The sequence below is a fragment of the Pipistrellus hanaki genome (genome assembly GCF_964339955.1).
Source record: "Pipistrellus hanaki genome assembly, chromosome: X".
In the NCBI taxonomy this organism is placed as follows: domain Eukaryota; kingdom Metazoa; phylum Chordata; class Mammalia; order Chiroptera; family Vespertilionidae; genus Pipistrellus; species Pipistrellus hanaki.
Genome location: NC_140524.1, coordinates 9,519,825 through 9,544,782, shown reverse-complemented (window position 1 = coordinate 9,544,782; position 24,958 = coordinate 9,519,825). Strand labels below are relative to the sequence as shown.

The 24,958-nt window shown below is 44.2% G+C and overlaps 2 protein-coding genes across 3 annotated transcripts in view; one reads left to right on the top strand and one right to left on the bottom strand.

Annotated features, from left to right (window-relative positions):
• The window catches only part of F8 (coagulation factor VIII), a 162,876-nt gene extending 138,296 nt beyond the window's left edge, over nt 1–24,580 (bottom strand). The window contains exon 1 of the mRNA XM_084870984.1: nt 24,553–24,580. The gene's annotated coding sequence lies outside the window, so the exon portion shown is untranslated. The remainder of the gene's footprint in view (nt 1–24,552) is intronic.
• Nucleotides 1–24,958, top strand: part of BRCC3 (BRCA1/BRCA2-containing complex subunit 3) — a 35,973-nt gene that overhangs the window by 1,113 nt on the left and 9,902 nt on the right. Inside the window, exons 3-6 of one of the 2 annotated variants that reach the window (XM_084871145.1) lie at nt 667–721; nt 14,945–15,065; nt 18,862–18,948; nt 21,416–21,504. In XM_084871145.1, the coding sequence (XP_084727271.1) occupies nt 667–721; nt 14,945–15,065; nt 18,862–18,948; nt 21,416–21,504 (352 nt within the window). The remainder of the gene's footprint in view (nt 1–666; nt 722–14,944; nt 15,066–18,861; nt 18,949–21,415; nt 21,505–24,958) is intronic. The other variant, XM_084871146.1, reaches the window with a different exon arrangement.

The following is a 24,958-nucleotide window of genomic DNA, read 5'->3' as shown; positions in this document are numbered from 1 at the left end:
GTGAAAAAACGTGGTTTAGGGAAACAAGATCATGAGTGAACGTGTGAATGCTCTTACAGATGGAATTTTGTTGACTGTGGTATGGTGCTATTATTTTCCATTTCCTGGCTTGATATGTTTTATGTTCTGTTTCCCCTAAAATGACAGTGAGAAACTGCTCATTTTCTTTGTGGCAGCAAATGTGCATATTAACAGACATTTCCCCCTGTGGACCCATTCCTTCATCTAAACTGGCTTTTCCTTTTCTGTGGCTTTCCACTTCCTACTGGTGAGCCCTCCAGTGAGCTCAGAGATCCCCAGTACTTTGGATGCTTCGAAGTTTTACCGTATTTTTCGGACCATAAGATGCACCGGACCATAAGACGCAGGGACTTTCCCCCCCCACTTCTGGGGGGAAAAAAGTGCGTCTTATGGTCCGAAAAATATGGTAATTTAAACCCAGAAGCATAGCAGAATGTATACTCTCATGCCCATCTCAAAGATAATAGGAGTTAAGGTTTGCCCATGAAAACTTTGTACACTCAGCCACGTGTGTGTGTATGTGTGTGTGTGTGTGTGTGTGTGTGACTCCTTCTCACAGCTTTAGCTTCAGTTGACTTTCCTTCTTCTTCCTTTGTCTTTGCTAAGGTTTTATTGTTCCCTTTTTTTCTAATTTATCCCCAAAAGGAGTGACTCCAAATTTACATATACTGGAACTGACATGCGCACAGTCACTGAAAAGGTATGTGTGCTTGCATTTGCATGATGGAGACTTGCAGTTGGGAAGGGATTTCTGAGCCTGTTTGATGCACTCAGCCGGGGATGGATCCCTTTTGTGTGTAGGGCCGCATTTGTGGCTGAGTGGCGTGCTCTCTCTAGTTAAATCTACTCACTAGGAATGGGACCCGTTTTCTGTGCTTTGGAGCAAATTTTTACTATTGGATCAGGATGAGTAATCGCTGTCAGCTCTCCTCCTTGCTGACATCTGTCTGTTTTCTGGCTGGCTCATGTCCTTGTTATCTTTTTATCCCGAGTCCCAATATCTACTCAGGCAAAACCTTCTTTCCTAATGGGCCAGCTAGCCAAAGCTCATAGTTCTTCATCTACCTTGACTTGCTCTTTTCTGATTTGTTCTGGTCACGTGGTCTAGTATAATGCTTCTCTACCTAATTGGTATATAGGAACAGTTACTTTTTCCCCAATATGGCGCAGGCCAGTGCTTTTGTAAGAGACAAAAACAAAAATGATGTCCTCTCTTCCTGCCAAGCGGATGATAGAGGTGATAAAACTATAGGACAACAACTCCATCTACTTATTACCTCTGTATACAAACTTCATCATGTTAACCACTTGGCCTTCTTTCTTCCCATATGAAAAAAAGAAGTTCATTCCCTACCCAGGGCTGCAGCTTCTTTAAGGACCTTGCTTATGAAATACCCTGTCTTGCCCTAGCCGGTTTAGCTCAGTGGATAGAGCATCAGCCTGCAAACTGGAAGGTCCCAGGTTCTATTCTGGCCAAGGGCACATGTCTGGGTTGTGGGCTCGATTCCCAATTGGGGGGGGGGGCGTGCAGGAGGCAGCTGATCAATGATTTTCTTTCATCATTGATGTTTCTATTTCTCCTTCTTTCTTCCTTTTGAAATCAATAAGAATATATTTTTAAAAAATACCCGGTTTTCCTTCTGTGTTTTCAACCTTTTCCTGTCATCTGTCTCTTTTCCCTTGGGATACAAATGTGCTTACATCACTTTCATTTTCAGAAGGGAAAGAAAAATCACTTCTCAATCCTGTATCTCCCTGTAGTAATTACGCTCACATCGTTCCTTAACCGACCAGACCTTATTTACCTTCTCCATTCAAACCCACCAAAATCTGCTTTCCAGTTCTGCCTCTCCAGCCTCCTCCTCGTTGCTACATCCTTAGATTGTTTCTTGGTGCTTCTCTTAATCTTTCAGTTTGGAGCGCAGATCTTCCATGAGGGTTTTTGTTTGTTTTGTTTTTGCGGTATCTCCTTATTCCTCCCCTGCCTATGCATTAACCATTCTCCAGGTTTCTGCCTTGGCCTCCTTATCTTCCGAGAAATTTTTTAAGAAATATTTTTACTAGGGGCCCAGTGCACGAAATTGTGCACAGGTAGGGTCCCTAGGCCTAGCCTGTGATCAGGGCCATCTTCCACCCAATTGCCAGTCCCCAGTCCCACCCCATTGCCACCACCCACCCGGTTCCCCTCACCAGTCCCCAGTCCCACCCTGCTGCCACCACCCACCCAGTTCCGCATTCACCATCCGGTGATCCGAGCCTGTGGGTTGGGGTAAGGGGGAGGGACCGAGAGGTGGTCAGTGCACCTCATAGCAACTGGTTGAGTGGTCATTCTGGTCGTTATGCCATTATGGTCACTGGGCTTTTATTATATAGGATTGATTTCAGAGAGGAAGGGAGAGGGAGAGAGAGATAGATACATCAATGATGAGAGAGAATCATTGATTGGGCCGCCTCCTGCACACCCCCCACTGAGGATCGAGCCCACAACCCAGGCATGTGTCCTGACCAGGAATGGAACCCTGACCTCCTGGTTCATAGGTCAACGCTCAACCACTGAGCCACGTCAGCTGGCAACATTACCTCTCCTGTGGCTTTAGTTGCAACAGACATTGAGGTTAGAGAGATCTGTCTTCAGATCCTTTCTCTGATACTTACTGTGTGACTTTGGGCATGTTACTTAACATCCTCAAGCTTCTCATTTTTCATCTGTAAAACAGAGATAATGATCGTCACCAACCTCATAGAGTTGTTGGGAAAGTTGGATATGGGTAATGTAAGCAAAACACTCACCTGTAAAATGGGTATAACAATAGTACTAACCTCACTGGGTCATTGGGAGAGTTAATTTAATACATGAAAGCACTTTTATAAGTGACACATGGCAGGTAGATAATAAATATTGGCTATTTTGACTGTCGTTGTTGTTAACCAGTAGATACTAGTTAGTATAAATTATTCCAAGCTCTAGAATGTCATAGTCAACTGTCTAGTGGATATCCAAGTGTAGCTAAACATGGGCATCTTTTAATATATATATTTGTGCCGAAACCGGTTTGGCTCAGCGGTAGAGCGGCGGTCTGCAGACTGAAATGTCCCAGGTTCGATTCCGGTCAAGGGCATGCACGTTGTTTGCGGGCACATCCCCAGTAGGCGGTGTGCAGGAGGCAGCTGGTCGATGTTTCTCTCTCATTGACGTTTCTAGCTCTCTATCTCTTTCCCTTCCTCTATGTAAGAAATCAATAAAATATAGTATTAAAAAAATAATATATATATTTTCTATATAATAAAGAGCAAATGGTTGTCATGCCCTCACGCCATAACAGCTCAGACAGTCAACACTGGTAAGAGAAGAATGGGGACCAGCCAGGCATAAATGAGCTTGAGAGAGAGGAATGGGGACCAGCCAGGCCCAGATGAGCTCACGAGAGAAGAATGGGGACCAGCTAGGCTGCAGCCCAGGAGAGGAAAAAGCCGCCCGCCCTGCAGTCCTGGACACCAGCAGCTGCACCTGCGCCTGTAGCCTGGGAGAGGACAAGCTGCCTGTCCCGCAGTCCTGGGTACCAGCGCCTGCAGCTGCGGCCTGGGTGAAGCCGCCCGCCAACGGTCCCCTGTGGCTGTGGCTGGCCCAGGTGAAGCCCGCCTGGGTCCTGGGTGACTGCGGCTGGACAGAGGGAGGGTAACCTGGGTCCCGAGTACCTGTGACTGGCCAAAGGAGGGAATCCTAGGTCCCGGGTGTGGGGTGAGGCAGAGGCAGTTAGGGGCAATCAAGCCAGCAGGGGAGCAGTTAGGGGCAATCAGGCCTGTAGGGGAGCAGTTAGGGGCAATTGGGTAGGCAGGCAGAGGTGGTGAGGGGCCATCAGGCAGGCAGGCAGGCAGGCAGGCAAGCAATTAGGGGCCAGCAGTCCTGGATTGTGAGAGGCAGTTGGACATCCCCCGAGGAGTCCTGGATTGGAGAGGGTGCAGGCCGGGCTGAGGGATTTCTGCCCCCCCCCACCCCCCCTCTGTACACGAGTTTTGTGCATCGGGCCTCTAAAATACATAAACATACACACACAAACACACTAATATATACTAGAGGCCTGGTGCACTAATTTGTGTACATTGAAAGGACATTAATTAGAAGAAATATTTTAGAGGCCAGGAAGGGACCCAGGAGGGCTCCAGGGCATGTCCGGTCCATCTTGCTCAGTCCCCATCGGCCAGACCCCAGCAGCAACCTAACCTACTGGTTGGGGCATCTGCCCTTTGGTGGTCAGTGTGCATCATAGTGACTGGTTCAACGGTCGGATACTTAGCATATTAGGCTTTTATTATATAGCATATTTATTGATTTCAGAGAGGAAAGGAGAGAGAGAGAGAGAGAGAAATATCAGTGATGAGAGATATTGATTGGTTGCCCCCTCCATGCCCCCACTGGGGATTGAGCCCTCAACAGAGGCATGTGCCCTTACTGGAATCAAACCATGACCTCCTGGTTCATAGGTCAGTGCTCAACCACTGAGACACACTGGCTAGGCTAAACACAGGCATCTTAAACTAACATGTTCAAAACTGAACCTTTCCTCTCCCTCAATCCCTCCAACATTGCTGCCACAGTAGTTCCCAAGCCTGGAATCACCCAGTAATGTTTACAAAATCCCGAGGGTGGTTCAGTTGGTCTGGGGTGTGACCTGAGCAATAGAATTTGGAAAAGCTATCCAGGCGATTCTTTTTTTTTTAAAAAATATATTTTTATTGATTTTACACAGAGAGGAATTGAGAGGGACAGAGAGTTAGAAATGTCGATGAGAGAAACATCGACCAGCTGCCTCTTGCACACCCCCTACCGGGGATGTGCCTGCAACCAAGGTACATGCCCTTGACCGGAATCGAACCCGGGACCTTTCAGTCCGCAGGCCGATGCTCTATCCACTGAGCCAAGCCGGTCCGGCTATCCAGGCGATTCTTATGTGCAGCCAAGTTTGGTAACCACTGCCTGCCATTGAGAGCCATAAACCTAAATTGCTTTCATATTTGTTTCCAATGCTTCATCCCAAATACCGCTACCTTATTTGAGGTCCTCATCACTTCTTTCTTTGATTCCTGTGCTAGCCTCTCCATTAGTTTCCTTGATTAGAGTCTCTCTTGATGCTAGTCCTTTTTAACTGCTTAGGATGTGATCTTTTGAGAACATAAGTCTCATATACCTCTGCTTAAAATCTTTAGGTTGAAGTCCATTAGTGAAGCATTCAGGGCCTGTCATGATCTCATTTCTGTTTATGTCCTTACTAGAGGCTCGGTGCATGAAAATTCATGCACTGGAGGGGGGTTCCTCAGCTCGCATGCCCCCTTTCACAGTCCAGGAGGCCTCAGAGGTGGGAGGCAACCCAGTGATCAGGGGAAGGTGATGCTTCATCACACCTCTGCTGCTGCCACTGCTGGCAGTGCAAGCCTTGGCTGGCCCTGGTTACCTGAGCCTCGGGTAGCCCTGGGTGGCTGGGCAGCCACCATCTGAGGCTTGCCTGCACTTTTGGCCCACCGTTGACGGCTGGGCAGCTGCCATCTGAGGCTTGCCTGCACTTTGGGCTGGCCCTGAGTGGCTGGGTGCCACCATCTTGTGGTTGTGAATGCCACCATCTTTGAGAGCATGACATCCAATTAGCATATTCCCTTCTTATTGGCTGTGGGTGCCACCATCTTTGAGGGCTGGGTAGTTAATTAACATATTCCCTCCTTATTGGCTATGGACGCCACCATCTTTGCGATGGCGTGAGGGTCAATTAGCATATTCCCTCTTAATTAGATCGAACTAGAGGCCCTGCGTTCGCCAGCTGTGAGCCTGGCTTCTGGCTGAGTGGCGCTCCTCCTATGGGAGCGCATTGATCACCAGGGGGCAGCTCCTGTGTTGAGCATCTGCCCCCTGATGGACAGTGCGCATCATAGCAACCAATTGTTCTGCCGTTCGGTCGATTTGCATATTAGGGTTTTATTATATAGGATATTTCTTCACACGGATCCAAGTTCTCACCATGGTATATTATGTCAGTTTCCACATTATGCTCTGCTGTTTCACTCCTTGTATCTGCTGGTTATTACGCATGGACTACTTCCCTCTTCTCTGCTTGATTAACAACTTATCCCTGGCAGTTCAGCCTGGGTGCCACTTGCCTCCTTTAAGTAGCCTGCTCTGACCTGTAGGCTAGGTTAGAGATTCTCTCTGTGCTACCCTAGCTCCTTGAACATATCAATTACACTGCTTGTATGCTGTCATGGAGTTGTTTCCCTGTCTCTCTTCCTGGATGTCACTACTGTATCCTGTTTATCATTGTACACTCAGGCCACTCTGTAGTGCCTTCCATATAGTATGTACTCAATAAATACCCATTGTATGAATGAACGTTAAGTCATCTGCAATAGGAAATTAGTATTATGTGCCCATTACCCATGGAAAGCCACGCCAGGCAGTGCAAACTTTCTGGAAAGGGCCAGATGGTAAATATTTTTAGTTTTGTGGGCCAAGACCATGCGTTCTCCATTGCAGTTACTCAGCTCTGCGTTGTAGCACAAAAGCGGCTGCAATACAGACATGAATGAACGTGGTCAGATTTGGTCTTAAGCAGCCAAGTCAGGCCATAGTTTGCCAAGACCCAGGAACAAAAAGAACTGGTTTTAGTCCCTTAATTCCAAGACTGAAAAGGTGTAGGGGCCGATTTAGCCACGTTGGAATATCTTACTACTTATGTGACTATGACCATAACGGTCTTCTCTGGCCCTCCAGCTCCCTGTGGCTTTCAGGATCCCTGTTAGTCCTTTGTGGCCTTTATGCTTTTTATTTTGTTTTCCATCTCTCCCCGGGCTGGTCTTGCCATTCCATCCTGAATTGCTTTTGCTCACTCTTTTGAATACTGCAACCTTCTCTGACTAGAGACAGAGAATATTCACCCTTGGCATCAACTCCTACTCAAATGCATTTGCAATCTTAATGACATAATTTTATTTTTCAAGAGTCTATTCCCTTGTCTTAAATTCTGTGTCAGTTTGTACCATCCGAACACAGTGGCACCTCGGTTCTCGAACTTAATTCGTTCCAGGAGGCTGTTCGAGAAGTGATTTGTTTGAAAACCGGAATCATTTTCTCCCATTATAAGTAAGAATTAGCTGAAACCGGTTTGGCTCAGTGGATAGAGCGTCGGCCTGTGGACTGAAGGGTCCCGGGTTCAATTTGGTCAAGGGCATGTACCTTGGTTGAGGGCACATCCCCAGTGGGGGGTGTGCAAGAGGCAGCTAGTCGATGATTCTATTTCATCGATGTTTCTGGCTCTCTATCCCTCTCCCTTCCTCTCTGTAAAAAAAAAATCAATAAAATATATATTTTAAAACCAAGAAACAATGTAAATTGAATTAATCCATTCCAGACTCCCAAATGATTCTGCTGTAACCTTTCTTACACACAGTGCATGTCCAATGTACTGTTTAAGGTGTAAATAAGCACTTGTTAAGTTTATCGAACCACCCACACTAGCCTTATCACTGTCAGTGTTTGGTCCAGGGCTGTCCTGCGGGTCAGCATGCAGCATCTTTGCTTGTCACGTGACACTGCCTCCGAAGAGCTGTCCCTGCCTGCCTGCTTTTCCTTTACCCACATCAACAACAGATTCTCTCCCTCCCATTGCCTGTGACCGGTTTCTTTCTCATCCTTAGCAACATTGGCACTCTTGATGGCTGCTTTATGTTTTAAAAATTTGCTAATCTTTGACTTCTCCGGCAACAAAAGCATTCTTTCCTTTATTGTCTGAGAGGTATCAGCTTGGAATGATTGTCAGCGGAAGTTTGGTTTGACAACAGAGACCTTTTCTCGGAACAACTGGTCAAGGACTGAATTGTTGGAAATGGGAGAGGTTTGAAAAACAAAGTTTGATTGTAGATATGAAACTTCATCAGAATTCAGGGGCCTTATTTTTTTAGTTAGTGTTGGCATGGCATATCTTTTCTATTCTTTTATGTTTTAGCCTTTCTGTGTATTCATGTTTAAAGTGTGTATCATTAGGAACCTATAGTTTTGATAATCTAGTTTGATAATCTTTTTAATTGGAGTATTTAGTCCAATTACCTTTATTGTAATGATTGATATGCATGGGTTATTGCTGCCATCTTTTTGCTTTATATTTGACCCACTTTGCTTTATGTTCTTGCCTTCTTTTGGATTCATCAACTGTGTTTTATTATTCCACTTTGATCCTCCATTAATTAGTTATATCCTTCTTTTACTTTCCTTTTAGTAGTTATCCTACATATTATAATACACTAGAGGCCCGGTGCACGGAAATTCGTGCACTTGCGGAGGGGGGGAGGGGGAGGTCCCTTCAGCCCGGCCTGTACCCTCTCACAATCCGGAACCCCTCAGGTAGGGTCCCTAGGTCTGGCCTGATATCAGGGCCTATTGGGCTTTCCTTTCCCCAGCTGCAGGCAGCTGGCCCCACCCCCGCTGCTGCCACTGCTTGCCATTTGTGCAACGCTGACCCCCTCCCCTGCCACTGGTGACCTCCCTCTGCAGATGATAGGCTGGAGTGCAATGGCTTGGCTGCCCTGGGCCTCCCTCTTTCTTTGCTGGCAGGGCCAGCCCGGCGAGGGGCCATCTGCCTACCTGATCACCCCAACGACTCTGCCTGCCTTCCTGAGTGCCCCTAACTGCTTGCTTGGGGGCAGGGCCAGCCTGGTGAGGGACCATCTGCCTACCTGATCTCCCTAACCACTTGCCTGCCTACCTGATCTCCCCTAACCACTTGCCTGCCTACCTGATCTCCCTAACCACTTGCCTGCCTACCTGATCTCCCCTAACCGCTGACTTGTCTGCCTAATCTCCCCTAACCACTTGCCTGCCTATCTGATCACCCTTAACCACTGGTCTGCCTACCTGTTACCCCTAACCACTCTGCCTGCCTGCCTGCCTGATTGCCCCTTACACTTGCTTGGGGCTGGGGCCAGCCCAGCGAGGGAACGTCTGCCTACCTGATCTCCCCTAACTGCTGGTCTACCTACCTGATCAACCCTAACCACTGCCTGCCTACCTGATCACCCCTAATCACCCCGCCTGCCTGCCTGATTGCCCCTTACCGCTTGTTTGGGGGCAGGACCAGCACTGACTTCTGGTTGGTCAGCTTCTGGTCATTACGACCCAGGGTTGTTTTTTCTTTGTTTGTTTGTTTTTCTTTATATAAATTTTTATTTTATTTTTTAATTTTTTTAATTAAATTATTATTTGTGTACATATCTTACCATCCCCCCTCTTCCATACATACCCTCCCTCCCCAGAGTTTTGTGCCCATTGGTTGTACTTATATGCATGTATACAAGTCCTTCGGTTGATCTCTTATCTTCCCCAGATCTCCCTACCCTCCCCGCTGTAATTTGACAGTCTGCTTGTTGCTTTACTGTCTCTATATCTATCTTTTGGTTAGTCAGTTTATCATATTCTTTATTATCCATAAATGAGTGAGGTCATGTGTTTCTCTCTCTCTCTTTTTTTTTTTAAATATATATTTTATTGATTTCTGACAGAGAGGAAGAGAGAGGGATAGAGAGTTAGAAACATCGATGAGAGAGAGACATTGATTAGCTGCCTCCTGCACACCCTCCACTGGAGATGTGCCCACAACCAAGTACATGCCCTTGACCGGAATCGAACCCGGGACCTTTCAGTCCGCAGGCTGACGCTTTATCCACTGAGCCAAACCGGTCTTGGCCATGTGTTTCTCTTTCATTGACTGGCTTATTTCACTCAGCATGATATTCTCCAATTCCATCCAGGTTGCTGCAAATGATGAGAATTCCTTCTTTTTTATGGCAGCATAATATTCCATTGTATAGATGTACCATAGTTTTTTGATCCAGTCATCCGCTGATGGGCACCTAGGCTGTTTCCAAATCCTAGCGATTGTAAATTGTGCTGCTATGAACATAGGGGTGCATATATCCTTTCTGATTGGTGTTTCTAGTTTCTTGGGATATATTCCTAGGAGTGGGATTACTGGGTCAAATGGGAGTTCCATTTTCAGTTTTTTGAGGAAACTCCATACTGTTCTCAATAGTGGTTGCACCAGTCTGCATTCCCACCAGCAGTGCACGAGGGTTCCTTTTTCTCCGCAACCTCGCCAACACTTGTCGTTTGTTGATTTATTGATGTTGGCCGTTCTGACAGGTGTGAGATGGTACCGCATTGTTGTTTTGATTTGCATCTCTCACGACCCAGGTTTTTTTTTTAATTTCTTTATTGATTGTGATATTATATATGTGTCCTTACATATTAGGATATTTTTTATTTATTAGTCTAATACAAATGGCTATTTTTAAAATTTTTTTATTTTTTACTATCAATATTTCTCTGCTAATACTAGAACCTAAGAACACTATAATTTCATTTCACCCTCCCACCTTTTGGATTAGTGCTGTCATGCATTTTAATTCTATGGGTATTTTATACACCACATAATATTATTACTGTTTTGTACAATTATTATTTATTTACATTTACACACATATTTTACTCTTTATAGTGTTCTTCTTTCCTTCATAGCTGGGATTTTCTTTCTTCCCGAAGAACTCTTTTTATATTTCTGTGCTGATAATGAATTCTCTCAACTTTTTGCATATGTAAATATCTTTATTTTGCCTTCAATTCTGAAGGTTCTTTTCTTTTAAATATATTTTATTGATTTTTTACAGGGAAGAAGAGAGAGAGATAGAGAGTTAGAAACATCGATGAGAGAGAATCATCGATCCGCTGCCTCTTGCACCACCCCTACTGGGGATGTGCCCACAACCAAGTACATGCCCTTGACCGGAATTGAACCTGGGACCTTTCAGTCCACAGACCGACGCTCTATTCACTGAGCCAAACCGGTCTCGGCGGTTCTTTTCTTTTAATATAGAATTATTGGTTGGCAGATCTCTTTTTGCACACTAACATGTTACCTCATCCATTTTAGGCTTTGTTTTTGTTGAAAAGTCAGCTCCTTTGTCTTTTAAAAAAATTAAATTTATTGCCCTAACCGGTTTGGTTCAGTAGCTAGAGTGTCAGCCTGCGGACTCAAGGGACCCAGGTTCGATTCTAGTCAAGGGCATGTACCTTGGTTGCAGGCACATCCCCAGTAGGAGGTGTGCAGGAGGCACCTGATCAATGATTCTCTCTCATCGATGTTTCTAACTCTCTGTAAAAAAAAAAAAAACACGCACAAAACAATAAAATATATTTTAAAAATCAAATTTATTTGGGTGATATTGGTTAATCCAATTATATGTTTTAAGAGTACATTTCTATGGTACGTCATCTGTAAATTGCATTGCGTATCCACCACCCAAAGTCAAGTTTCCTTTACCACTATATATTTTTTAATACATTTTATTGATATTTGATCGAGAGGAAGAGAGAGGGATAGAGAGTTAGAAACATCGATGAGAGAGAATCATCGATCAGCTGCCTCTTGCACATCCCCCACTGGGGATGTGCCCCCAACCAAGGTACATGCCCTTGACCGGAAATGAACCCTGGACCTTTCAGTCCACAGACCGATGCTCTATCCACTGAGCCAAACCGGTTTCGGCTATCACTATATTTTTGACCCCCATTACCATTTACTACCCCTCACCCCCCTTCCCTCTAGTAACACCATATTGTTGTCGGCTTCTGAGGGTGTTTTTTTTGTTTTTTTGTTTTGTTTCTCTTTTTTGTTCATTTGTTGCTTTTAGTTTTATATCCCACATCACATGTGTCAAACACAAGGCCCTCGGGCCAAATCCAGCCCGCCAGGCCTTGCAATGTGGCCCGCACCGCGCTGTCATCACTGCACTCCGCTGTCAGATTATGACATTGTCAGTTTATGACTGTTCAGTAAACCATTCGGCCTGTGATTTAGGCTGGATTTTAGATTTTGGCCCCTTCTCTGATTGAGTTCGACACCCCTATCCCACATGAACGAAATCATATGGTTCTTGACTTTTTATGACTTATTTTGCTTGGCACGATATTCTCAAGATCCATCCATGTTGTTGCAAATGGCATTATTTCATCTTTGTATATATGTGCCATATTTTTATCCAATCATCTATTTAGGGACACTTCTGTTGTTTTCATGTCTTGGCCACCATGAATAATGCTGTAATGAACATAGGGATGAATATATTTTTGCAAATAAATGTTTTCAATTCTTTGTGTAGATACTCAGGAGAGGGATTACTGGGGCATATGGTAACTCTATTCTTAATTTTTTGAGTTAACATCCATACTGGGTTTTGTTTTTTTTAAATATATTTTATTGATTTTTTTTACAGAGAGGAAAGGAGAGAGATAGAGAGCTAGAAACGTCGATGAGAGAGAAACATCGACCAGCTGCCTCTTGCACAACCCCCACCGGGGATGTGCCCACAACCAAGGTACATGCCCTTGATCGGAATCGAACCCGGGACCTTTCAGTCCGCAGACCGACGCTCTACCACTGAGCCAAACTGGTTTCGGCCATACTGTTGTTTTTTTTTAAAATGTGTTTTTATTTATTTCAGAGTGAGGAAGGGAGAGGGAGAATGAGATGAAAACATCAATGACAAGAGAGAATCATTGATTGGCAGCCTCCTGCACGCCCCCTGCTGGGGGTTGAGCCTGCAACCCAGGCATGTGCCCTGACCAGGAATTGAACTGTGACCTCCTGGTTTATAGCTCAATGCCAACCACTGAGCCACACTGTTTTCCATAGTGGCTGTACCAGTTTACATTCCCACCAGCAGCGAATGTGCGTTCCTTTTTCTCTACATCCTCTCCTACACTTGTTATTACTTATCTTGTTGATAGTAGCCATTCTAACAGGTGTGAGGTGGTACAATGGAGGAAAAGAAGCCTCTTCAATAAATGGTTCTGGGAAGCCTGGCCGTGTTTCTAAGTGGTTAGAGCATGGGCCCCATGCTCCAAAGGATTGCAGGTTCGATCCCCAGTCCCCATGGTGGTGCATGTGGGAGGCAACCCATCAATGTCTCTCTCCCACATTGATGTTTCTCTCTTTCTCTCTCTCTTTCCTGCGGGGGGGAGGGGGGGTTTTAACAAAAATAAAAAAATAAATAAAAAATTGCAGGGAACATGCAAATCAAAACTACAGTGAAAAGTCAGCTCGTTGTCTTGTTGCTCCTGGGAAGGTCACGTGTCTTTCTGTCTCTGCCCTTGATTTTCTAGATTGTGTACTCTGCGCCTGCCAGACGCTGTATGCTCACTGGGATAAAAACATAACTAAAGCATGTTCCCTGCTCTTAGGATCTTATATTCCAGTAGAGGGGGAAATTATGTCAACAAAGAGAACACAACATGATACAAACTCTAGCACAGATGTGTATTTGTATTATTAAAAAATGTGTGACAGGGGAGAATGATCAGTTCTTTACAGGATGAGCTTTTAAAGGCTCATCCGTGAGAGAGTTCACCAGGTAGACAAGGGCATGAAACAGGACCACATTTCAAGCTCAATGGCCACATTACATAATGGCTGCTGTGCTTGCTGCACTGTGTAGGTCTGTAGCTTAAAAATCTGCTCTTCGATTTTACCCACGTCCCTGCAACATCTGGAAACGCCACCCCCATCTTTCCTTTGAAACTTTCAAACCATTTCATTGTTCTGGTTTGGACTCCTCTGCCATTCTTCCTGGCTCCTCTTATTGTGCTCCATCCCAAACGCGGGAACCCCCCCCCCCCCCTTGATTTAGGCCTGGACCTCTGGGCTGTCTCTCCACACTGCTCCTTGCTTTTATTTGCATCCTCTCCTCCCAGATCAGCCTGCTCATCTTCCTTCCTTCCTTCCGTCCTGATCCTTGTTAAACTTCAGTCTGCCTCCCGTTTCACCATTTCAACCTTAAACACTTCAGAGTCATCCTTGACCTTTCCTGTCTTCTCTCCCCCATGGCCCATAAGCTACCAAACCTCATGGATTCCTCCTTCTTGATGAATCTCCCATCTCTTTCTTCCGTCTCTGCCATCCAGTTAGTCCACTATGTTATCCCTTCATGTCCAGGCAATCTGAAATATTTTCCTTTGTCCACTTCATCCCGCAGGTCAGGGGTTGGCAGTTGAGGTCTCAGCTTACTATCTGCCATTCCATCTCGTTTTCTCTTCAAATCAGTTAGCCAGCTTGTCTCCCAAACTTATCACCCGCATCCACTTGGAATCTTCAGAAACTCTATACACACACACACACACACACACACACACGTATGTATGCACACATGCGTGCACACATAGCAGTCAGGAAATACAACCGCTTGTCTGCCTTTTCTATGAAGATTTTTTTTCTAATATAAGTGACTCCTTTCCTCTGAGCTTCTGTAGCATTAATTTACTAATGTAGTAAATGAACGTGCTGCTGTTCAACTAGACCAGGGGTCCTCAAACTTTTTAAAGTGGGGGCCAGATCACGGTCCCTCAGAGAGCTGGAGGGCCGGACTATATGAACTACTAATTCCTACTGTAACACCTCGGCTGCGCTCACTGCCCAAAAAACCTGGCGGGCCGGATCAGACTCCTCTGCGGGCCGCATGTGGCCCGAGGGCCGTAGTTTGAAGACCCCTGAACTAGACAGTTAGCATTTGAAACAGCTGAATTTTGAGCGCTCTGAAAATTGTATTCTTTGGTGTGACAGTGTCTCGCACGTAGTTGTGAATCAAATGATTATACGTTGATCATTCAAAAAGTCCTTCCTTGACCTAAATATCAGCTGTGGTATTTTTTGGTTCGGAAGTATATATGGTGAGGTTAGATGGCTTTTAGTTGAAACATTCCACTCTACGTGGGGAGAATGTCAGCTTTCTAAACTGGAATCTCTAACCTGAGAACGTAACGCAATGCAGTTCTGTAATCGCAGGGGGAGATACTGGAGAGAGACAAAAGCAAACGTTTTTGTGGATGTCTCCTTAGGTCGACACCGTCAGAATTGTCCACATCCATTCTGTCATCATCTTGCGACGCTCTGATAAGAGGAAGGACCGAGTGGAAATTTCGCCAGAGCAACTGTCAGCAGCCTCAACGGAGGCGGAGATATCCTTCGTGATGGCTGAGCAGCTTTTCTTTTTCTCTTTTCTTTTCTTTTTTCTTTTTTCTTTTTTTTTTAAATATATTTTATTGATTTTGTACAGAGAGGAAAGGAAAGAGATATTTAGAAACATCAATGAGAGAGAGTCATCCATCAGCTGCCTCCTGCACACCCCCTACTAGGGATATTCCCAAAACCAAGGTACATGCCCTTGACCAGAATCGAACCCGGGACCTTTCAGTCCCCAAGCCGACGCTCTATCCATTGAGCCAAACCGGTTTCTGCCTGAGCAGCTTTTCTGTGCTCTGGGTGGCTAAGCCAGGGCCCTCTGTTTGCTACCTTAGCCTGCTTTAGGAGGCGGGTTCCCACGTTTTCTTCCTGGTCACTCCCAGTTTTCACATTTGCCCCTTAGATCCAATTTCTTGGTTAAGCAGAATTCAAAAAAAAAATTAAAAAATAGCTGAAACCGGTTTGGCTCAGTGGATAGAGTGTCAGCCTGCAGACTGAAAGGTTCCCAGGTTCGATTCTAGTCAAGGGCATGTACATTGGTTGCAGGCACATCCTAGGTGGGGGCTGTGCAGGAGGCAGCTAGCTGATGGATGTTTCTTTTTCTTTTTTCTTTTTTTAAAATATATTTTATTGATTTTTTACAGAGAGGTAAGGAGGAGGGATAGAGAGTTAGAAACATCGATGAGAGAGAATCATCGATCAGCTGCCTCCTGCACACCCCCCACTGGGGATGTGCCCGCAACCCAGGTACATGTCCTTGACCGGAATCGAACCTGGGACCCTTCAGTCCGCAGGCCGGCGCTCTATCCACTGAGCCAAACCGGTTTCGGCTGATGGATGTTTCTAACTCTCTGTCTCTCTCCCTTCCTCTCTGTAAAAAAAAATCAATAAAATATATTTTAAAAAAAAGAGAGATATGTTATTTTAAAAAATTAAAAAATATTTGTATTGATTTCAGAGAGGAAGGGAGAGGGAGAGAGAGACAGAAACATCAATGATGAGAGAGAGTCATTTATCGGATGCCTCCTACACACCCCACATGGGATGGAGCCTGCAACCCAGCATGTGCCCTGACCAGGAATCGAACCTCCTTGTTCAGAGATGGATGCTCAACCAACCACTGAACCACACCGGCCAGGCAATTAATCAGAATCTTTGTCCACTTCTCCTTTTGCAGGGGTCCTCAAACTTTTTAAAGTGGGGGCCAGATCACGGTCCCTCAGAGAGCTGGAGGGCCGGACTATATGAACTACTAATTCCTACTGTAACACCTCGGCTGCGCTCACTGCCCAAAAAACCTGGCGGGCCGGATCAGACTCCTCTGCGGGCCGCATGTGGCCCGAGGGCCGTAGTTTGACAACCCCTGTCCTTTTGGATGGCTTTTATTGAAGGATTAGAGATTTCTAACATTCCTTCTCTTAAGTGCCCAGAAATCCCAAGGTCAAATCCTATGACAGTGAACTCTATGAGGAATCTCTTCGTCCTCTCCCACCCCCCACCCCTCTTCAGTCCCTTATGCCCGCCTTCCCCAGTTTTCCTTGGATCATTTAATTTCTAGGCTCTTTACTGTCTTGGTCTATGTTGTTTGGAAAGATTCTCTGGAATCAGCTGATCAACGATTCTCTCTCATTGATGTTTCTAACTCTCTATCCGTCTCTCTTCCTCTCTGTAAAAAAAAAAAAAAAAATCAACAAAGTATATTTTAAAAAATCTCTAAAAAAAAGTATTCTTTCTTAGACTCAATCATATAAAAAAGGATTATTGTGCTTTAATGTAAGCCGCAGGGAAGTGAGCCAGCATTTTACATTTCGCAGCGATAGCCTTAATAAGCAGCATCTGAAGAGGAGAGCTTATCTCTGAGTTGAGTTCTTTTTAAAAAATATATTTTATTGATTATTTTACAGAGAGGAGGGGAGAGGGATAGAGAGTTGGAAACATGGATGAGAGAGAAACATTGATCAGCTGCCTCCTGCACACACACACACACACACACCCCAAGGATGTGCCCGCAACCAAGGTAGATGCCCTGGACCGGAATCGAACCTGGGACCCTTGAGTCCACAGGCTGATGCTCTATCCACTGAGCCAAACCAGCCAGGGCTGTGAGTTAAGTTCTTATCTCAAGTTAGAGCCTCCGAATTCTGGGAAATTTTTATTTCCAGAACAAAGGAGGAAAGGATTCCTTTGTGGGGCTCTTTCTAGACAAGTGGGGAGACGAACTAGGTTCATTTGATCTCTGCACACATGACAGGCAACTCACACAGACACCAGAATTACGGGACAGCTCCTGAGTCAGAGGGAGAGGGCTGACCCCAGCCTCGAGTCTTGTCTTCTCATAGCAATGAATTTAGCCGAAACCGGTTTGGCTCAGTAGATAGAGCATCGGCCTGCTGACTGAAGGGTACCGGGTTCGATTCTGGCAAGGGCACGTACCTTGGTTGCGGGCACATCCCCAGTGGGGGGTTTGCAGGAGGCAGCTGATCGATGATTCTCTCTCATCGATGTTTCTAAATCTCTATCCCTCTCTTTCTCTCTGTAAAAAAACAATATAATATATTTTTTAAAAAATGAAATGAATTTAAATGAGAAAATTGCACTTGACTGCATTGTGACAAAGCCAATTTATTGAAGCCATGAAGGCAAGCGAATGTATTAAAGAAGCAAATATGTTTCATTTCAATCAGCTGCTAACCCGGAAAAGTGAGTACGTGGCAAGGGTTCGAGGCGTTGAACGCCCTCCTGTCGATAGGTTTCAAAGATCCTCTTGTTGAATATCTTGGTCGAGATTCATTCTCAAGGTCCCTTTTAACTTTGTTGTGGCCTTGCCGGAATTCATGAGAGGCTCGGGGCAGTTTTATCTTCCAAGCCTTGAGACTCCCGGCGTCTCTGCCTGGGGAGTAAAAACCCCCTCTTCCCTTTCTTCTGTCCCCCTCCTCTCCTGCATTCCTTCCTCACGGAGGCTTTTAACCATTTGCTCTCAAGTGGCCTTGGCTGGGAAGATAATAGCTTGTTTTTTTTGCAGGCCAGCTGCAAATTGCCCACCCGCTTTGGCCTGGTTTGAACTTGCCTGTCTCAGTTTCCCTATTCCTCCTGCCCTGGAAATTTCCTAGCTTCTCTCTATCCTGTAACAAAACCAGCCTGGTTGCTATTGTTCACATTAGTAGCCTGCCAGAGAGAAAGCAAATGAATTTTAAAAATATATATATTTTATTGATTTTTTTTCAGAGAGGAAAGGAGAGAGAGAGTTAGAAACATCGATCAGCTGCTTCTTGCACGCCCCTCCCCACCCCACTGGGGATGTGCCCGCAACCAACGTACGTGCCCTTGACCGGAATCGAACCTGGGACCCTTGAATCCGCAGGCCAAACGCTCTATCCACTGAACCAAACCGGTTTTGGCACAAATGAATTTTTAAAATCTTGTATTTTTCAAAAAATGGGATTGGGATGGAGTGAGAGAGAGAGAGGACAGAAGAATAACTCCAACTGATGATGTAAGTGACTTCCAAAGATTTAGCAAAGTGTTTCAGACATCACAGTGATAAGTATTTCAGTGATCAAACATTAGCTAAAGAGAATGTAACTGTATACAATAATGGCAATCGAGTAGATTTCACATTTTAAAAAAAGAGAGACTCCTTTGTTTTTAAGTAGGAAGTCTGGGTAATTCTGGGTATCGACCTTTTACTGACATTCAATTGTAAACTGTTTTAAACCTCAGGATACTTTCTGAGCCCTTGTCAGCATCACTGCTTTTTATTTCCACAAGTTGAAAATACCTTGACAAACACACAGGTTGGCTGAACTAACAGGTCGTCCCATGAGAGTGGTGGGCTGGTATCACTCCCATCCTCATATAACTGTTTGGCCTTCACATGTTGGTAAGTAGGGGGTCGCAGTGTTTACTGTTCTTAGACATGAGTATGATTTTCCTTTTCCATTATGTGGGCTATGGTTGCTTTAAAGCAAAAGTTAACTAACTATCCATAAACAGGTGTCCTAATTTTTATTGTGCTACTGGAGGCCCAGTGCACGAAATTCGTGCACCCCGGGTTGGGGGGGGGTCCCTTAATCCTGCCTGCAATGATACCAGCGTCCCACACCCCAGAGGCCTGTCTACCCTCCCTCTAAGAGCCGGAGCATGTGGGACACTGGGGCTGGTCACCAGTATCCAGTGCCCTGGCTGCTATGGGCGCCTCCATATTTTTGTGATGGAGTGACGGTTAATTTGCATATTACCCTTTTATTATAGAAGATGTTTTAAAAGTAATGGTTTACATCATATTGATTATTTTTTAATAGAGTTAAAGTTTTAGCACTCCATTTTGAATGAGTAGCACTGTAGTCAGACAACCAAGTCAAAGTGTCAGGTAGACACTTTGTGATTCTGGAGTTTGGGGTAGAAGTCTGAGACTAGAGTTTATTGGGTGTGAGTTGGGAGTGGTTAGGATAGTGATGAAGTAGGAAGCCGTGGAACAGGATGAAATCCCCCGGGAGTGAGTACAGTCCTTGGTATGCCACTATGTCAGGAGAGGCCAGATGGGAAGGATCCACCAAGAGACTGGCAAATATCAGCCACGAAGGTAAGTGGACATAGGGAAAGAGTGGGAGTGGGAGGCCAAGTGAAGAAAGACAGCTTTAAGGAGGGAACAACCGGGCAAATTGAGGGCCAAGAATAGATCGTTGGTGATCTTGATAAAAGCACTGAGGGTAGGATGGTATGGACAGTAATCTTTTTCAGACTCAGATAGCCGTTCTTCAGCAGTGGTTGTGGATGAAATGGAATGGAAAGAATGCTTATGAAGTACCTTTGATGTGCTAGGCACTGTGCAATTTTAAAAGTACAAAGCCCTGTGAACATAGCGATGATGTTTATTCTTATTTAACAGATGAGGAGATAGGCTTAAAGGTATTAACAATTTTACCAAGGTCCTAGAGCAGTACAGAGACGTTTATACAATGCTACTTATTTTCTACAGCAGTTTCAGCAACAGTTTCTAGGTACTGTTGGGTCTCACTCTTAGGAAGACAGTGGGGAGAAGTCCCAATCCAGATAAAAAAAATAAATAAAAAGAATGTATAAGAACATATTGCTGCCTGGTGGTATGGCTCAGTTGTTGAATGTTGACCTATGAACCAGGAGGTCATGGTCTGATTCCTGGTCAGGGCACGTGCCCAGGTTTTGAGCCCAATCCTATGTGGGGCATGCAGGAGGCAGCCGATAAGTGATTCTCTCTCATCATTTATCATGTCTGTCTCTCCCTCCCTCTTCCTTTCTGAAAGCAATAAAAATATATTTTAAAATAAAAGAACATACAAATGAAGTGGGTATAAGTCACTGGACCAAACCACACACTGCAGTGTTTTGCTATAATACCCGATGTTTTGTATCCTTCATATAAACAATGGTCTGAACCCTTCAGATCTTTAGATTTTGCCTCTGTTCAGTCTTTGGTAATCTTTTAACTCATCCTTACAAATGTTATTTGATGCCTCTTTATGGTTTCCTTTTCAAAAATTGCATAAACATGTAATGAGATTTTGTTTCTACTCTTGGAAATGTTGAATTCAATTCTATTGCAATCACTTCTATACAGTGGTTTCCTGTGTAAGAATTTCCTCTGTAATAGGCCTATGCTTCTGATTTTTAGTATCAAGTCTAATATAGTCACTTCCCCGGAAGCTGTCCATCAAAAAGTTTATTCTAGGAAATCTTTTAAAAAAATTTTTTTATTGATTTCAGAGAGGAAAGGAGAGAGAGAACGGAGAGAGAGAGAGAGAGAGAGAGAGAGAGAGAGAGAGAGAGAGAGAGAGAGACATCAATGATGAGAGAGAATAATTGATTGGCTGCCTTCTGTACATCCCCAACTGGGGATTAAGCCTGCAACCCGGGCATGTGCCCTGACTAGGAATCAAAATGTGACCTCCTGGTTCATAGGTCAACACTCAACCACTGAATCATGGTGGCCGGGCCCTAGAAAATCTTTTTTGTCTCCTTCCAGTGTCCTCCTTTCTCTTTGGATCCCCTAGAAGCAATTATCAAGTTTTGGGGGCTAATTTAAGTCTTCCATTTTTCTTTTTCTATGCTATGTTTCATAGAAGGGCTAGTATTGGGGTAGGCAGCCTAGAGTTATTAATAAGTTTTCTAATTTAATTGCAGATATCCCATAGTATTTTGGGGATAATATTTATAGTCAAATATTTATACTTAGACAGCCATATTGTACTGAAGATATATTCCTTTTCTGCCTCTAGAATCTGCATCTTGGGAGGATTGTATATCACTTTTAAATCTCTATGGCTATGAGATACAGCTTATTGACAGCAGATTTTTATTTTCATTTTCAGATGTTCGCACACAAGCCATGTATCAGATGATGGATCAAGGCTTCGTAGGACTTATTTTTTCCTGTTTCATAGAAGATAAAAACACGAAGGTAATGTGTGTGTGTGCCTGCATATGCACGTGTGTGTGTGTGTGTGTGTGTGTGTGTGTGTGTGTTAAGCAGAATGGAGAAAAATCTTTTTTTTTTAAATATATATTTTATTGGTTTTTCACAGAGAGGAAGAGAGAGGGATAGAGAGTTAGAAACATCGATGAGAGAGAGTCATCCACCAGGTGCCTCTTGCACACCCCCTACTGGGGATGTGCCTGCAACCAAGGTACATGCCCTTGACCGGAATCGAACCCGGGACCTTTCAGTCTACAGGCCGACGCTCTATCCACTGAGCCAAACCGGTTTCGGCGAGAAAAATCTTTTTGCAATTTCAATAGGGTGGCCAGGGAAGGTTTCACTGAGAAAGGTCATTGAGGCAGGACCTGAAGAAAGTGAGGGAGTAAGACTTTGGATTTCTTGAGGGAAGAGCGTTCTAGGCAGAGGAAATAGCCAGTGCAGAGAACCCGAGGTGAGTGTCATGTTCCAGGGAGTCACCGTGGCTGCAGCGGGGTGAGGAAGACCGGGACCACGTGTCCCAGGATGCCTCTGTCAGCCCCAGTTTTTCCCCAACCCCCCATCTTCTGTGCAGTGAATCTACTTCTTGGAAGTGTCCTGGTTTGGATGAGAACTCGTTTGGTTATGCTACCATGCGGTCTGAAAGATAACAGGGGCCAGATCTTGTAAGGCCTTGACTTTGAGTTGAGAAGCCACTAGAGAAGTGATTTTCAACCTTTTTCATCTCATGGCACACATGAACTAACTACCAAAATTCTGTGGCACACTGAAAAATATTTTTCTTTTGCCGATCTGACAAATGAAATAGGTATAATTTTGATTCATTCATACCAAATAGCTATTGTTGTGTTGGCTGTTGTCATTTAAAAAATATATATATATTTTTTTAAATGTATTTTTATTGGTTTTTTACAGAGAGGAAGGGAGAGAGACAGAGAGCCAGAAACGTAGATAAGGGAGAAACATCGACCAGCTGTCTCCTGCACACCCCCCACCGGGCATGCACCCACAACCAACGTACACACCCCTGACCGGAATCGAACCCGGGACCCCTCAGTCCGCAGACCGACGCTCCATCCACTGAGCCAAATCGGTTTCGGCTAAAAAAATATATATATATTTTTTGTCCTAGCTTGTTTGGCTCATTGGTAGAGCATAGCCTGTGGACTGAAGGGTCCTGGGTTCGATTTTGGTCAAGGACACGTGCCTGGGTTGCGGACTCAACCCCTGGTGGGAAGTGAGCGGGAGATTATATATATTGATTTCAGAGAAGAAAGGAGAGAGAGATAGAAACATCAATGATGAGAATCATTTATCGGCTGCCTCCTGCACGTCCCCTACTGGGGATCGAGCCCACAACCCAGGCATGTGCCCTGACTAGGAATCGAACCATGACCTCTTGGTTCATAGGTCAATGCTCAACCACCGAGCCATGCCAGCTGGCAGCTGTTGTCATTTTTTATTTGACATTCTAAGGAGAAAGAAGTCAGTGCCCCCCGGCTAGTCAGATATTACACATTTCAAAAATTCCTGCGGCACACCAGTGTGCCGTAGCACACCAGCTGAAAATCACTGCACTAGAGGGTGATTTTATGTTTTAATGGGAAATTTTTGGTGACTGTGCTAATAATAATTTGGATAGGGATTAGGGTGGGATTGTGGGGAGGGGGAGAGCTATGGAATCCATGGCATCCATGAAAGAAGTTCAGAAGTTAGTTCAATCTTGCAAGAAATGATGGAGATTTGGCCATAGTGGGAGGAACGGAGGAAATCGAAGGGGCCAGATTCTGCATATATTTTGATGACTAATAACAGTAACAAGTGCTACCATTTATCACCTATTGTATGGCACATACTTATTAGGTGTTTTACATAAATATGCTCTAATCCTGACAACAAGCCAATTAGTATCCATATTTTATGGATGAGCACACTGAAGCTCAGAGATGGTAAGCAGCCTGATCAATGGCTGGCTAGTCTTGCCACTCTCTATTTAGAGTGCTTATGTTTGAATTTGATGTTCATGTTAAGAGATTTTGCTGTGTCCATTCAGACAAAAAGAAAATTTTAAAATATATTTTATTGATTTTTCACAGAGAGGAAGAGAGGGGGATAGAGAGTTAGAAACATCGATGAGAGAGAATCACCGATCAGCTGCCTCTTGCACCCCCCTCCCACAGGGGATGTGCCCGCAACCAAGGTACATGCCCTTGACCGGAATCGAACCCGGGACCTTTCAGTCCGCAGGCCAACGCTCTATCCACTGAGCCAAACCAATCCTGGCCAGACAAAAAGAAAATTACTTTTTAACATTGGTGGTATGAATTTTGCCAACAATATCAAGTGAGTCCTATCGTTAACTCATCAGTTATATTCTCAAAATCTATGTTAGCAATGAATATTCTTCATGAAATCACCTTGAAAAAATATTTTTATTGATTCAGAGAGGAAGGGAGAAATAGAAACATTAATGATGAGAGAGAATCACAGATCGGCTGTCTCCTGCACAGCCCCCAGTGGATCGAGCCCACAACCCAGGCATGTGCCCTGACTGGAATCAAACCATGATCTGGTTCATAGTCAACCACTAAGCCACGTTGGTCGGGCCATAAAATCACGTTTCCACAAATGCTGAAGTTCAGTATTTTGAACTTTATACTTCATTTGAAATGCTTTTGGTTTTGTCATCATAAATTCATTTGTTGTCATTTTAAATGGCTATTGAATAAGTGTGTTGGCTTCCAACAGAGCAATCTGAATATTCTTGTTTTTAGCTTCTTGGTTCTCATGTTTATGAGCAGTTCTCTTCTATCATATGAGCAGATGTTTGATTGTGGCCACTGTGTGTTTTGTTTTGTTTTGTTTTTCAAATGGGAACTTATTTTTATTTTATTTTATTATTATTTTTTTAATATATTTTATTGATTTTTTATAGAGAGGAAGAGAGAGGGAGAGAGAGTTAGAAACATCCATGAGAGAGAATCATCGATCAGCTGCCTCTTGCATACCCCCTACTGGGGATGTGCCCGCAACCACATGCCCTTGACCGGAATCGAACCCAGGACCTTTCAGTCCGCAGGCCGACGCTCTATCCATTGAGCCAAACCAGTTTCGGCGAGGGAACTTATTTTTAATTTAAAGAAAAATGATTTTAAATATAATAATGTTACATGCAATAAACATTAATATTTTAAGAAAATTATCTTATATAATGTACCCAATAAACATTAATATCTCACGAAAAACAATTTTAAATATAATGTTACATATAGTAAACACCAATTATTCAAGAAAAACGATCTTAAATATATTATTACATGCAATAAACATTAATATTTAAAGAAAAAAAGGATTTTAAGTATACTAATATTACCAAAACTGTACTAATATAGTTTGATATCACAAAAGTTGTAGGAAATATTAAAAATCTGCAAGTAGC